Source organism: Oryzias latipes, chromosome 11 (assembly GCF_053564925.1).
Source record: "Oryzias latipes strain Hd-rR chromosome 11, Olatipes_Hd-rR_3.1".
Taxonomy (NCBI): Eukaryota; Metazoa; Chordata; class Actinopteri; order Beloniformes; family Adrianichthyidae; genus Oryzias; species Oryzias latipes.
The window spans coordinates 5,562,882-5,578,197 of NC_136247.1; the positions used below are offsets into that span (position 1 = coordinate 5,562,882).

General features: G+C 41.2%; 1 protein-coding gene across 3 annotated transcripts in view; it reads left to right on the forward strand.

Annotated features, from left to right (window-relative positions):
• jarid2b (jumonji and AT-rich interaction domain containing 2b) overlaps positions 1–15,316 on the forward strand; it is a 101,641-nt gene that overhangs the window by 41,659 nt on the left and 44,666 nt on the right. For all 3 annotated transcript variants that reach the window (XM_023960183.2, XM_078954579.1, XM_078954580.1), the window contains exon 2: positions 13,542–13,668. In XM_023960183.2, the coding sequence (XP_023815951.1) occupies positions 13,542–13,668 (127 nt within the window). The remainder of the gene's footprint in view (positions 1–13,541; positions 13,669–15,316) is intronic.

Sequence of the window (15,316 nt, forward strand, 5' to 3'; positions counted from 1 at the left end):
CCAGGCTGAGAGAATGAGGTAGAATCAGATTCTAGTTGTGCTGGTGCATGATAGATTATTCTTTTTTCTCCTTTAGATACCAGCTGTTTTCTCCTCGTCTCCTGTTGGGTCAACAGGTTGTTAGAAAACCTGCAAGTCACTTTAGACTATAGCAGCTGTTTAAAATCCACAGTTCAAGGCAATTTTCTTTGTTTTACTTTCAGGTTTTTGAGGTTAACACCAGAGATGTCTCCAACAACACCCTAATAACACACGCTCTTTGACGTGCCATAACTCTTTGATCGTTTATGCGATTAACATGAATCAGTGGAATCTAATGCAGAGAAAAGCAGTTTTTTTACTTGTCTTGTCTAGCAGCTGAGCAAACAGATGAGAGCTGAAACCCTCTTGTGTTGGACATATCTTAACGTTACAACAGGGGTTATGAATCTTTTGACACAGTTAGAGGTATGATCTTAACTGTCGAATTTCGGGTCGGGCACTAAATGACAATCATTACGTTCGGGTCGGTTCAGGCTGGGCTTCTCTCTCGCTGACTTTTTAAATAAATATATTGTAATGGCTGCAAAGAAGCTCCTTAGGCGCACGGTTTTCAAACAGCTCTTTATTAATCCTGTATGTCAGAACGGTTACCGCGTGAACTGAAAGGCACAGCCAGCTTCTTACTCAGAGGGAGAACGTTCACCGAACACGCGCACACACACACACACACACATAGGTAGACCCCGCCCCCTCTATCCCACCAGTCACCAGCCCACCGTTGATTGACATACACTGTGGTCCAGCAACTGGCAGAAAGAGGTGGGCGCCGGCCACCCGCAGCTCTGCGCACGTGTCGTGAATGTAATCTTCCCTCCGCAAGCCCGCATCTATTTTGTTTAGGTATCTCCGATATGGAGCAGCAAGAAGTCAAGGATAAACTTAAGACAGGGGAACTGAAAAAGCAAACACGCACCGCGGCTCCAGAATTTCTCTGCGTAATGAAGCGAGTGCGCATCAAGATCTCTCTTTCACTCTCTTTGTCTGGCCTCTTATTCTGTGTTCCAGCATTATTTCGTTGAGCAAATGCATTTATCATGTTTATCATAATTGGTCGGGTTCGTCTTAAATGCCCGCGGGTCTGTGTCGGGTCGGGCCGGATTTTTTAGGCCCGATCTTACCTCTAGACACAGTAGGTGAATATTTGAATTAACCCCTTTTGTAATTCAGGCTAAACTTGATTAATCTTACTTTTATTTGTAGGAGTTTTTTCGTTTGGATGGAAAGAAAAAGGAAGAAGAAGAGACAGAGATGGGGGGGGTTGTAAAATTATAAAGCAACAAGTTGTTGGATGTTTATAATTATAACGTTCAGGTTCACATGTAATACAAATCTAGAAGGGGCGGGGCCTGTCGTCACACACACTCAAATGTTATAAACATACCTGTTGGTTCCAAAAATGTTCACACACCATAATGTCACCATGTACACAATACAACGATTGTTTACACACGCATCCTTATGCCTTCAGACCGACACATCAAAGGTGTGATAGCACCTGTGCTCGAGTGAGTGTTTCTGTTCTTCTAAGGTGGACGATGGAACGTAAAAAAGTGAAAAGCAGTTTTTCATATCTGCTTTGCACCGATATGCAACACATCACTGTTGCATATTGGTGCAACGCTGCTTTTCTTTGCGAAAGAATCAAATGACCTACATTGATTGCAGACATCACTTTTACAAAGTGTTACATATCAGCTCAGAGTTGTTTTTCTCTGCTTCGGAAACCTTTGGAATTATGATAATTGCGTAAAATGCTTAAGAGGTACGGTAGCTATATCTCCGATGTTAAAGGATTAAAGTAGTCAAAAACTAAAGGTCTTTTAAAGGGCTTTAAAGGTTCTTGTGTGTTGCGGTTTGATGCATCAGTGCTGTAAACCTATACAGCGATTCTATCAATATTAATTCAACAAAAACAAAGACCCCACAACCTAACGAAACAACTGTATCTACGGAACCAGAGCACACCTCTTTATTTGTAACTCAAACTGACAATGTGGTTTGCAAGACTAAGAATGTTGAGGCTGTAGAACTTTTAAAATAATTAGCAGAGACCATGTTTGAAAAAGAAGAAAAGCTTGAGAAGGGAAAGAGGAAGACTGCTGTGGTCACACTAAAAGCAAACTCGTTTCAATCTATGGTGAAGCAGGTGCTCTGGAAATGGAAAACGTTCCCATTTTGAGTTTGGAAATTGTTATTTCTTTGGGCAGCTCATCTCTACTCTTTGAAAAATGTTTTATTTATAAAATAAATCCTTCAACTATGGGTTAATGTTACTGAGACGCAGAGTCGCCTCTTGTTTCTCGTCTTGCTTTCTTCATGTACACTCCGGTAGTGCGTCTGATTACCTTTGCAGTTCAGCTCTGCATTCTTTTTCTAAAAGAGACCTGAAACTTTGCCGGTCGAACAGAAACATGCGGACTACGCAGCGATTTTGTGAATTACAGGCTGTAAATACTCGGCAGCAGTTTTCGTGCCCACTGCCAGCAACCCATCGCATTAGTTGAGGAAGATGGACAGATTTTTGTTTGAGTCGGTGACACTTTTGAGCACGTCACCAATCTGAGGCTAGAAATATGTGTCCGGATAAGCAGTGTCTCTGAGATGTCCATCACTTCTAGTTTTTGTGACAACCGCATCGACTTTGAATATTTTTAAAAAAATCAAGAATCCTTATTTCTTAAACCTCTGCGTCCAGAGGATTAAACATGGATTACAAACAAAACAGCAAAATCAAAGTTCAGAGAAAATTATTTAAGAGGATAAAACAGTGGGAGCATTTAAAAATAAACCTAATAAACCCAATCTTTTTTTTGTCTCAATGCTGAACAGTCAGTTTTTTCTATCAAAAATATAGTGGGCTTCTTTAGCGCTGGCATCATCAGAAAGTCATGTGATTCCCCCGCTTCTAATGCAGCCGTTCACAAAGAGCCTCGAGGTGATACAGAGCACGATGTCAAACTAGGACGCCTCCTCCCAACAGCGCAGCATAGTGGGGGGAAAGGGGAGTGCAGAGGAGAAACAAAGGGACAGTGTGAAAGGCTCTGCTGTTGTCCAAAGGGACCTGAATGCTTGTTTCATCCTGACTGACGCTTGCAGACTAGCCTCTCTGGAGACAAGATGGTGGTAGAACATCATTAGCCCTGAATGGAAATTCTACAAGTTTTCAGAATTGTGGCACCTTTTATTGAATCATTGTTATGTGAATAAACGGTTTAGAGTGCAACAGGAGCTTAAACAGGGCAAAAAGGATAATCATTTTATTCCTTTTAAAAGGGATATATAAACAAAAGTGTTCAGATTTGTAAAACTTTTACACCAGAGTTTTAGCTCCAGTGTTGTCCTTCACAACCGTTCCTTTTCAACACTTACCGTGATCAACGTGAATCAACGTATTCTGTTGCAGGGAAAAGCGACTCTGCGCCGTTATGTAACACTTAACATGCATATCGGTGGAAAACCGCTTTGAATTGTTCCTTACCGATGCACAGCGGCTTTTTTCTGCCGATCAGCTGATTCGCGTTGATCGCATAAGGAGTTACGATCAGGGCAAAGCAGGTTTTGACAGAGACAACGCAGGTGTTAAAGTTTTACAGCTTAAAGCTGGAAAAAATGTCACTCTTAGGGTTGACATTTAAATTATGGATTTGGACCATAAAAAAAAAAAAGGTTTATTCCGACTGAAATTGGGAGGGGTGGGGGTGATGTAGACTTCCGGTTCTGGACTTTCAGTTTTGGCTAATAATGTCTTGGTGCCATGTCTGCAACCAGGTCCTCTTTTCTCTGGACGGCAGATGTGACAGAGTAGTCTCTAGGTCTTGTCGTGCAAAGCTAATGTCAAAACCCACAGATGCCCACCCCCCAGTGTGCACAACAGGCTCCTTTAAACAAATGGCTCTTTTCCTCCTGGGTCCAGACAGACCAACTTGTAGTTTTTCTAGCTATCTGAACGACCTTGCTAGCCTTCAGGCTGTTCCTGGCAGACATGGCAAGAGGCTAATGAGGTTACTCTGGTTCCTCTTTTGGCCTTCCTGCCCCCTCCCCTGTGAGTGTCTTTAGGTGGGAGGGGCAGTTTTGAACAAAAGACACATCAGTCTTTACCGTGTGCTTTGAAGCCACTCCAACATAGAGTTGTTTGCAGATACCATGTTGTGTTGCATTCTGCATGTTCTGCCCACTTTGTGTTTAACGGTTGGCGAGCTTGTGCAACAGTGAAAGACAAATTTAAAGAATGTTATGGCTCTAAAAAACTATCACCTATCAATAGTTAATAATAAAACTTAAAATAAAAGTGTGTGTAGCCTTTTTAGCCATCATGGTCTTCTGGTGCATAGATTATTTTTTAATACTGAGTAAATTTAAATTTCAGTGACAGAAGTTTTACATATAGTTTGTTTAAAAGGCGATATTTTTTGTACTGTTCTCTCAGCTACTGAGACTTCCATAAAGCTGTTTTATAGATGATGGACTTTCTCATCCATGTACTGTGCATTTTTCAAAGACCCCCCCTCCGACATTTTGTTTCCAACTATCTTCTGTTGCCCGTAAGCAAGAATGATGGACATTTATCAGTAATCTCAAGAAATCAATATCCTTCAGGATTATGTTTGAAATTGAAGGATTGTTATAATCGTCAGACACGGAGCACATCGGAACACCTGTACGCATCTAAATAGACAGGTTCTGGATAGGAAAAAAGAAGCCATACCTTTGCAGTCGTCTGTATAGATCAAGCCAGTTTTTGCTGTGAAATGCAGAACTGTTGAGTGGGATCAGCTGAAGCATCTTCCAAGAATCCACGGGGAATAGAGGTGAGACGTTGCATCAGTTGCTGCTGCTTCTGTGATGAATGACTGCACGGGAGGCGAGGCTGTGCATGGGGTTATGCAGGCCAATGCAACCACGACAATTGAAAAATGAGCGCATGTAAAGTGCGTCAAACTGAGTCAAATTCTGGTCAACGAGTTTTCAAGGTGAGATTGTGACAGAGCCGTGTGGTAATTGTGCTAAAAAAGCCTGTTTATCACTTAACGTCTGCCGTTTGTTAAGCGGCCTGCCAGATGAGCTAGAATCTGTCAGCAGCCTCATTTTTCAGTCAACAGCGAGACGTGGGTTCGCTTGCTCTACCAGCAAAATCCTAAATTCCAGTTTAAATACTAGGGATTTAGTTGGTAATTTACTCACCATCAGTGAGTGGTCTGTTTTTGAACTGATGTCATGTATAAGGCGCACCGAACTATAAGGCGCTTTAAGCAGGACGAGCGTCAGAGAGAAGTCCATCAGCCAGATTTTCTTAACTGGGTAACACTAGAACTCGTTTGTACCGTGCTACACATTAGCTAAGGGAAAAGTGTTCGCAAGAACACCAAGCCAAACATTTGACAGAGCACCGTTGACCTCTCATAATTGCTTTTACGTCAGTAAACACAACCAAAATGTATCCAAATATAAAGATCTCTGGATTATAAGGTGCTAAGAAATTAAGGCTTTTAAGTGCATCTTATAGTGCGAAAAATACAGTGTGTATATTCAGCAAATGAAGAATTGCTCTTTGTGTTCATTGGTATTGCATAAAATATACATTTTATTTTGGACAGATTGAACATTAGTGAATTAATTCGTTGTCTGGGCTAGAATCTCAATTTATTTAGGTGTTTGCTTTGCTGTAAAAGCAACAGATGGCTTTGTTATATAGAAGCTGAGGGCCTTCAGCCAAATCAGCTGTAGGATGCTGTTCCTTCTGTGATCATAGATGATGGATGCCAGCACAATGCCCAAACCAAGACTTTTGCAACACATGTTAAAAAAAGGGGAGGTTAACAAAGTAACTCCCAGATTTAAACCAATTTTCTAATACATGTTCATCAAGCTTATTTTCTGTTTCATAGATGTTCCCAGCACAACTACTTTACCAACACATTCCAGTGAGATGAAAATGGGTTGTAATCAGATGATTGTGGAGCCCTTTCATCCCAGCAGCTCCAAACAAGTTGTTCCGTTAGCACATCCTGCGCAGGCTTCCGGTGGTCTTGAAGCCATAAATTATGCAGGACCAGGAGATCGTTAGGATTGGAATGCGATATTTGGAAAGCAAACGTGTCCCTCGTCTTAAAAGAAGCCAGCCGGGGTTAAACAACAACCTCTGATGTCTACAGATCATGTTGATCTAAAGCCCTGCGCCACTGCAATGTTTTTGCCAACCGCTGCCAATATCTACAAAGATGCTGTAGACCTCCAACATTTTCCAATGTGGAAACGCTTCACTTGGAAAGCTGTGTACATAAGCAAAGTCAGTATAAAAATTCTTATTTTAAGCTTTTATAAGCCAAGTTTATGTCTAAAGCTCTTTAATAAATGGGAAAAAATTGGAAAATTGATTGATCTGCATTAAATACCAATGCATGAAAGCTTTAGCTACAGATGCATAGACTGAGTTAAAGCTTTAAGGGATGCACAAGCTGGATGTCATCTGGTGCCAAAAAAGCAAAATCTTTTTACCAAAGCCTCCATACATTTTTAAAAAAACGTTTTCCAACACGGCCATAGTAGCACATGTCTGCAGCTACAGCTACAGACCAAACAATGAACTTTCAATGAAACAGAGTAAAATCATTGTACATTGCTTTTTTTTCAACCCTGTCCATTTAACAACACTGTAGTGTTGTCTACCGGATAGATCATGTACAGGTTTTTACTTTCATCAGACAAATGGAAGATAATGATAGTTTAATAGGTTTCGACTACTGGGGTGCGATCTTCCTCGGAAGGTTATGTGCCAGTCATGACATGCTCTGTAACCATCAGCTGTTTAGGAGAGGCGTGGCCCACAGGGACAGACCTGTCAAGTCTATCCCTGTGGCCACGCCTCCTGCCATCTGGTTGTGGAAAGAGAATCCTGAGTGGGTAACAGCATGCATGTTCCTTCGGCTTGGTTGATGACATTCCTGTGTTTCTTAAATATAATGGCTCCTTTGATCCAATGTTTGAACTCGTTTGTTTCTGTTTCTCCGGTGTTGTCCCAGTCTATGATGGGGTTGTTTGTGTGGTCTGGTATGTCTGACTTGGAGATTTTGTTGCTCTGCTTCCTATTTTTTGATGATGTAGATCGTTTAGTTATCTCCTTCCTAAATCCCTGTTTTTTTCTTTTTTTAATTTTTTATTTGATATATTTTTGTGTCAAACGGCTGTCCCGTTTCTCCTACATAAGCTCTGCGTTTTATTGTCTTTTTTTTTTGTTCCATTTTGCTCAATTGCAATTTATAGGGGTGTGTTGATTCATTTTAACAGTGATTCGATTCGTATTGATTGGTGGTTGCTAATATCATTCATAGTTGATTTTGGTTTATTTTGAACGATCTGATTCACTGAGCTAAAATCTTTGCTAAATTCAAAGTGTTTCCACACATTAGACTGTAATGATAGCTTGATCATTTTACGTGTATTCTCCGCTGTGATGGCACGTGGTCATTTTCATCGTTTTTGAAACGATTTTACAATTGTATAGTTCGATTCGATCAACAACTTGCCTCAGCCAGACCGATCTGGTTGGATCATAGTCTATTCATCGATTAATTCAATTAATTGATACACCCCATATAATTTATATTGATGGTGTTACTCCCCGGTTGTATAGTACAGTTATTGTTCCTGTTTTTCTGTTATTGTTCTCTTATTTTCCACCTGTTGTCGTACGTTGTTTGTGACCTATCTTAGACACTGATGGCATTCCAGTGAGTCTTGGATCTATTAAAACAAATCCAACACAGAGGTTGCCAGTATATAGGAAAGCCACACACTTAGACCAGCAGAAGCTATGGTCATTGGACCACCTTGATGCACAGAAAACTGTCTGAACGTATGGTCAGAGGAAGGAAATAGGGATCCATTATGTACTAAAATGAACTTTGATTATGTTGTTAGAACTTCCATCTTTACTTCACGCTTTTGCCTTCATTTTCTGTTGGAGTAATCCAGATGGATTAATTGCTTCTAATGTGCAAACTTTGACTTCTGCTAAGACAGTCTAAACATGATCAAGCAGCCACAGGCTTGGCTTTTTGCTTCACCTCAACAGTCCCACTCTGTCAGACAGATGGGGCTCATGTGTTTGAAGAAAAAAAATCCACAAAAGGACTAAGCAGTGTGCAAAAAGTGCAAGTAGAAGGGGATACAGCCGTCATGACTTCTGGATGTAATAACCTCTGCTTTGTTTAAATAACATTTGTCCTCCATCGATCCATCCATCTATCTCTCTGTCTGTCTTCCAAGAGGAAATGTGCGTTAGAATAACAGATTTTTTTACAGCAGTTTTGTAGAGCAGATCACAGCTGGCGCTTGGCCCACATTCCTCTGGCGTGACGTCCGCACTCTGCAGGAGCGCGGCACTATTTTTGGAACAGCTCGCTTTTGCATATGCATACACTCACATTCACGCAAACACTGATTAGTGTATGCACTGGCTAGACTGCAAATGTGCACAAAGCAGGCATTTTAAACTCATAACAATCTGTCCTGATTGGTTCCAGCTGGTAATAAAATATAACTACACGATAATGAAAGAGGAATAGTTTGTTGTGATGTAATAGGTAGACATTTTAGCTGTGGTTTTCAAACCTATATATGCATCTAGACTTGGAACACGAAAGATTCTTTGACAGCACAGGATCAGTTCATCGCAGAGACTTCTCCTTTGAGAGCTAATGTAGCCCGTGCTTAGACAATGCATGCTGCTCTTGTGCTGCACTAATTCACCGCCTCTGTGTAATTCTCAAGCATGGTTTGTCAGTGATCTCTGAGAAAATACGCTCTATTCATCTTCACTGAGCTCAGATTGGATTTTTATGCTTTTTTTTTTTGTTTCCCCAAAATTTCCAGTTAAGCTCTTATTTGAAATTCTTCCTGTCCGCGTTTCTGTTTAAACCATTAAGTAAAATTTCACTTTGAACAACTGATGAGGTATTCTTCTTTAGCAAGCTGAGCTATTGAGTTGTTTCCACTTTTGAATGGAGAATTATTCAGGCTGGACTCTGGTTATGAAGTGGAACTGCCACTACTTTTCTTTCAATTTGACACACAACCAAAGATTAAATCCGGCTTAAGCTCCCGCATCTCATCATTGATTCAAAGCAGACCGATACTTGAATGTTTTTATGTTGATGTTCTGTTTATGAATATCTCAGGGAATTCTCAGTGTTTAGCAATCCTCTCATGGAGGAAGGGGGTTTATAGTATTATTGTTAAATGTTACACTGATAATTTCATAAAAAACAAATGATTGCAACTAAAGGGGAGGGGGAGGGGGAGAGTAAATCCATAATGTTGGTGTTGCTGTATTACTTTCAGTTTTACAGGGTTATTTGTATGTTTGTGTGGGTGTAACGATTAATCGGCCTAATCGATGAATTGATCTACAATCCAAGCAGATCAATCTGTCTGAGGCAAGTTATTAATCAAATCAAAACTTCACCTGCATTGTTCAGTACCCAGGTATTCACCTCTGAGTCACACTGGTTGTATTTTTGGTAAAAGATGTACTGCATCGACTTTAGGTCAGTGAATCCGATCAGATCATTCAAAATGAACCACCATCGACTATAAGACATATCATCAACAATAAATTATGATATAAACTGAAACCATGCTAAAATGAATCGTTACACGCCTACAGATTTGGAAATTCCACATAAACAAACAGGATTTTGTCTGAGTTGCAAAAGATTTGTTGTATTCCTCAGATGGATGATTCCTTTCCTCTGTTGCGCTTTTCCCAGCCACCAGCAGACAGGGATTGATGGGTAAACATCCTGAGAATGAGACAACACACTTCTCAGATCGCTTTGTTTTCTAACCTCATAATTAGATGATGTTTAACATATTTCTTTAGGTTATGAAGCAGTTTTTGCCCTCTTTGTGGAAATGTTAATGTCCTTTTGGCCCTTCCAGTCACTTTTATTGTCTGTGGACAATACAAGCAATCAGTGTAACAGAGGAAACGCAGACTCTGATGGGCACTAAGGTCAGTTTTTGCAAAGGAAGTGATTTTAGTGCACAACTCAGCTGCGTCGCTTGCATGTATTAGCTGTGTGATTCTATGTGGGAATGTTTGTAGCCATGAGATTTACAGTCAGTGCTGTGTGTGTCATTCTACATTTGGCCTTGTGCCACACCGTGAGGAAAAGGGGGCTAGTGAGCTGTCTAAGTAATTGGTGCTTACCTGGCAGTCTTTGACACACAGACACACACGCATGCACCAACACACAAGCAATGGATTAGATGACATTAACTGTAGGAAGAAATGGTATGATTGAATCTTTGCGCACCTCTCTTGCTGGTGTCTCTACATGTGCGCTCATGTGTGACACTGTAATGAGGGACTATGTGTTACACACAAAACACATCCCACCCCGTTGTGTGTATGTGTGCGAGTGCACAGAGCTGTCAGCCATCATCTCCATCATGTGCAGAAACATACATTTGAATATTTTACCCACTCACCCCCTACTTTACCAGCCCTGCCAAGGTCCTTTCCTCCAGGCTTTCAGCAAGCACAATCTAAACAATGAAAACTGATGTTTTAATCTGCTCCATAGTAAACAAGTAAATCTGTAAAGTCATGTAAATATTATCAACATTTGGCGGAGTAGTGAGGCCTTTGTCTTCTTACTCTGAAGTCACACATTCTGATAAGCCCGTATGGCTGAGTACAGGCTGTCTGTGGACAAAAAAAATTGGTAAACCTGTGTGGGGTAGGCACGAAATATCAAGGTTGTAGACCGTACAATGAGTCCGTAGAGTGAAAATGTTCACATACAATTTTCTTTTATATGAGCTTGCCACGAGCAAAAGGTGTCGCAGGCAAGATGTTTGAAGAGATGCAAGCGTGTCATAAGGAATTTTCCTGTTGTCCAACTTTATTTAGAGTCTTGCGGACTGCATGAGGGTTCCCTAAGTGTTGTTCACGTGATAAGTGCTGACTGTTTGAAAGTAGCAAATGAGACAATCGGAGCATAGTTTGTGTGAGTATCGTAGGGGCGTCATTCATATCACCATGTGCGGTCAGTAAGAGGCCAGTACTGGCACCTCACAACAAAGTTTCCTGAGATAGCCAGGGGACTGCAAGACACACCTGTGCTCCCCTTAAAATGTGGCTGCTCCCCTCTACAAACCTCCCGGACAACCCAAAAACCCACAACACCTCTACAAATCCACCCCCGTGCGGGTGCATGTGACTGAAGGCCCGTACACACCGGGATGAATATTAGCCAGGCGTTATTCGCCAGCGTTTTTCGCCACGTTTTTTGTGTTCACACCCAGGCGATTTTCGCTGACGATGAGCCGAGTGAACATGCAATTTCATTCCCTGACATTAGATGGTGCTTAATGTAAAACAGAAATACTCCTGTACACAAGGTGGCGCTGCGCAACTTTACGCTTCTTAAAGTCGCTTTTCACTCAGAAGAAGAGAGCAAGTATTTACGCGCTTGTCAGAATCATACAAAGAAAACATGAATATTTCAAGCACCAGTAGCTCCAACTGGTGCTTGGTTTGGGGATATTTAAGAATGTCCGTCATTATTTCTTCGCGGCAGTGTAGACGCTACTCGGCGTCTATCTTCTTCGCTGGTATGTGTGCTCAGCAAGGAAGTTTTGTGTTTAAGCGCCCCCAAGTTGTGTTTTACTGTAACTTCAGAAGCTCCAGACACGTGTGCAAAAGCACCATTCACATTGGTCGTATAATTTTTGACGCAGCGCCTCAAACCAAAAAAACGAACCCGAGGCGTTTTTTAAAAAGTGACGCTTTGACGCGTGGCGTTTTTTCGCATCGGTGTGCACACTCACATTGGTGCCCTTTGTTTAGTCAAGAGGCGTTAAACGTCGGCGAATATCGCGGGCGAAATTCGTCCCGTTGTGAACGGGCCTTAAGGGTTACATGTTCATGCAGAGCTATTGCATAGAGCTGCATCTGACTTCTAAGAGACAGTGATTTTGTTTTTTGCTGTAGATTTGACAAATCACTCTCCCCATAGGGGTTTGAACAAAACTTAAAGTAACACCTGAAATATGCGTTCCCTGTGGCTTGACAACAGAAACTCAATTTTCCATTTACATTATTTAAGACCTCTCCATTGTTGCTTATGTCCTAATCTCATTTCCTGTAGTCATTAGTGTTTGACATCAAACCCAGCTGCTTGTGCGGTGAAAGAAGGTAGGGAAGGCAGAAGGGAAGTTTTATTGCTGCTTGACTCGTGTGTCTCACGATGCGCTGGTATTCTCCCAAGCGCTGCTGAGTAAAAGCAAATGCTTTCTGTGATGTTTTAGCCGGTTTACCGTGAAGTGCTCCAAAGAAATGCAATACAACAGCAGGCAGATCTGTACTTTAGAAAAATGTGTGTGAGCTCTTTGGCATTCACTTCCTACCATTCATCGGGAAAGCACCCTGCTATTTTTTTCACTCAGGAGAAATGCAGCCGGCTTTTGTTGTTATGCAAATTTACGGTTGCATCAAACTACATTCTAATGTAATGACATGGTAGTGTTAGTGTCATGCTGTAGAACACTGTAAAGTACATCCTGGCTCCGGGTGCTTTCATCGTAGGCTTCTAGGCTCTAGAAGCCTACGGGGGGGGGGGGGGGGTTTCAAATCTGCATTTTCTTTGGTCTGCCTCCACACCTAGGTGTACCCAACAGCCAAGATATTTTAGTAAATATATATATTTCAGTTAAAATAGTCATGTTGGGGCTGCTCTCTCTCTGGCTGCTTTTATCAAACCTAGTTTCTTAGCTAACCGCGCTTACAGTTTTACATGCGTAATGCTACGTACACACCGGGAATGTGATGTGCGTTCAAGAGGACTGTCACTACCTGATGCTAGCGCATGTACTGACGGTTGGAAGAGGCTTGGTGCCAAATGTTGACGCAGTGCAAATCTTGTGAATCTTGCTCCAGGGTTTTTCTTTCACTGCTCCGATATATGAATGACTTGGTGTCATAGAATAAATGCACAAACCGCAATTGTTAATTTCCCCTCCAATGTCAATTTTCAAACTGTTGTGACTTCCATTAATTAAAAGAGAGGCTACCCATATGTCACTCCCAAATCAGAGTCCCTGATTGGTTAAAGTTCAACTAGTTTAACTTTCAACGTGTTCAATGGCCTCGTGTTTTGTACGTAGAGTCTAAAAATGGACTTGGAAACTTGCGTGGCGACCAATTTAATTGGACCCCTACAATCAATGCCAAGTCTCTGAGGGCTCATAGAAACCATGGTCATGGCTCAATTGTAGCACTTTAAGTCCACTTTGTGAGTCTTTTTTTTCATGTTTTTGTCTTGGAGGGGGAGTGTGAGGAGTGATGGCTCAAGTCCAGGATCGTCTTATAGACAACTGCCACTTCTTCTGCATCTTTTTATTACTTATACCTGTGTGTAACTGCCTTTAATCAGGAGAGTATGGAAACCATGTATTATTTAATCAAACCTTGTCCTTTCTTTTTGTTTTCACAGGATGATAGTGATGGGATCCCGTGGTCAGAGGAGCGGGTTATGCGAAAGGTCCTTTATCTCTCCCTAAAAGAGTTTAGGACGGCACAGAAACGCCAGCTGGAAGGAGACTGCGCCCCAAACTCCAATGGTGCGTTTAAGTTCTTGTATTTTTTGGCTGTGTTCTTGAGCCATTTCGTTTGATTCTGCATTTGTTTGGAGTCAACCCTCATTTGTTGTCCCTCTGTGTAATGAAACGAAGGGACATCTGAGCTTGGTGTGTTTTTAATACAATTTCAACTGTTTTCAAACATTAAAAAAGAGGACTTTTGAAGTTCACAACTAAAAAATTTGGATTAACAAGACAAGACTCTAATAAACCGTTTCTTAGAGGGAACTTTTGGAATAACTAGGGCTTTAAATCAAATCAAGAGACTCAAATCCATTCCAATTCCACAAACAGTTCCAGTTGTTGTGGATTTTGTGCACAAAGCAAAAGTTGTTTGAGTGCAGGGTGTTTGTGCGCTTTGAAAAAAATCTGTCACTATGTCTTAGTTTGACAATGGTGCTCCTCCAACACAGGAGAGAGTGGAAGTTTGAACTTCACACATTCCTTAGAAGTCCTTCTCAGCAGACAGAATCCAAACCAAACAAACGTGATGGGGAAGGAAACAGGCTTTTAATTCTCCTTCCTCCTGCCTTTTTATTCAACAGTCTTTATTTTCCCACCTTCATTTTTCTTCCTCCATGCTGCCTCCTGTATTCATGGCTCGTGCATATCTGTGTGCTTAAATCGTGCACGCTCTAGACTTTTGAGGCATGCTGGGTAGCTGACCTGATCGGCCGAATAAAAAGGGGCTCATTAAAAAGCCGCAGTGGCCCATCGCATGTGGGCTACGGCAGCAGCCCGCGCCGACACAAATGGAAGCCGGGCTGAATAGGCGATCCTGCTGCTTCAGAGCACTGTGGGTTAGCATTGCTTTGCATGCTGCCCGAGTGGCAGTTTCCCATCCCACATAGACACCATGGTGAATCCGTCAGCCATTTTGGAGTATCAGCCTCAGCATGCGCCACATCCTGAATGGGTGTCCCCTGCTGTTTTGGAGGAGTGCAGGACAGAGACTCTGGGCTTACATTCCGGCTCAGCTTTTGTGCCACAGCAGCTAGTTTAAAGCATTATCATGAAAAATAGAAGCCAATCTTTTGACTTTTTGGGTATAAAAACAAACTATAGTAATAAATTAAAAAAATATATATTTTTCGTAAAACATATTTTAACAGATTAAAATAGTAATGATTTAGTTTTTATCTTTACCAAAAAGAGAAGGATATTCTTCATCTTATGAATTGATTGTTTATAAATATAGACATAAAATATCAGAGGATCAGAAAAATAATAGTTTACTTTGCAGTTAAGTTGTTGCACAGAATATCCGTTTTGTTTGTAGTTTAGGAAATGGAAAAGCAGTGATGGAAATTAAACAGAATTATTACTAAAAAACATGATGATGATGCATACCATATTTTTTGCACTATAGGACACACTAGATTATAGCACCGTCAATAAGTGGCCCATTTTCAAAATTGTCATACAGTGGGGCAAAAAAAGATAAGATAAGATATTCCTTTATTAGTCCCACGATGGGGAAATTTCCTTGTTGCGGCAGCAGTACAGTTACAGAGAGCAATATATATATAAAAAAAGAAAAACTATAGAGTCAATAAAGTATGTAGTTGCCACCAATTATTGCAAGTTCTCCCACTTGGAAAGATGAGAGTGGCCTATAATTTTGATCATA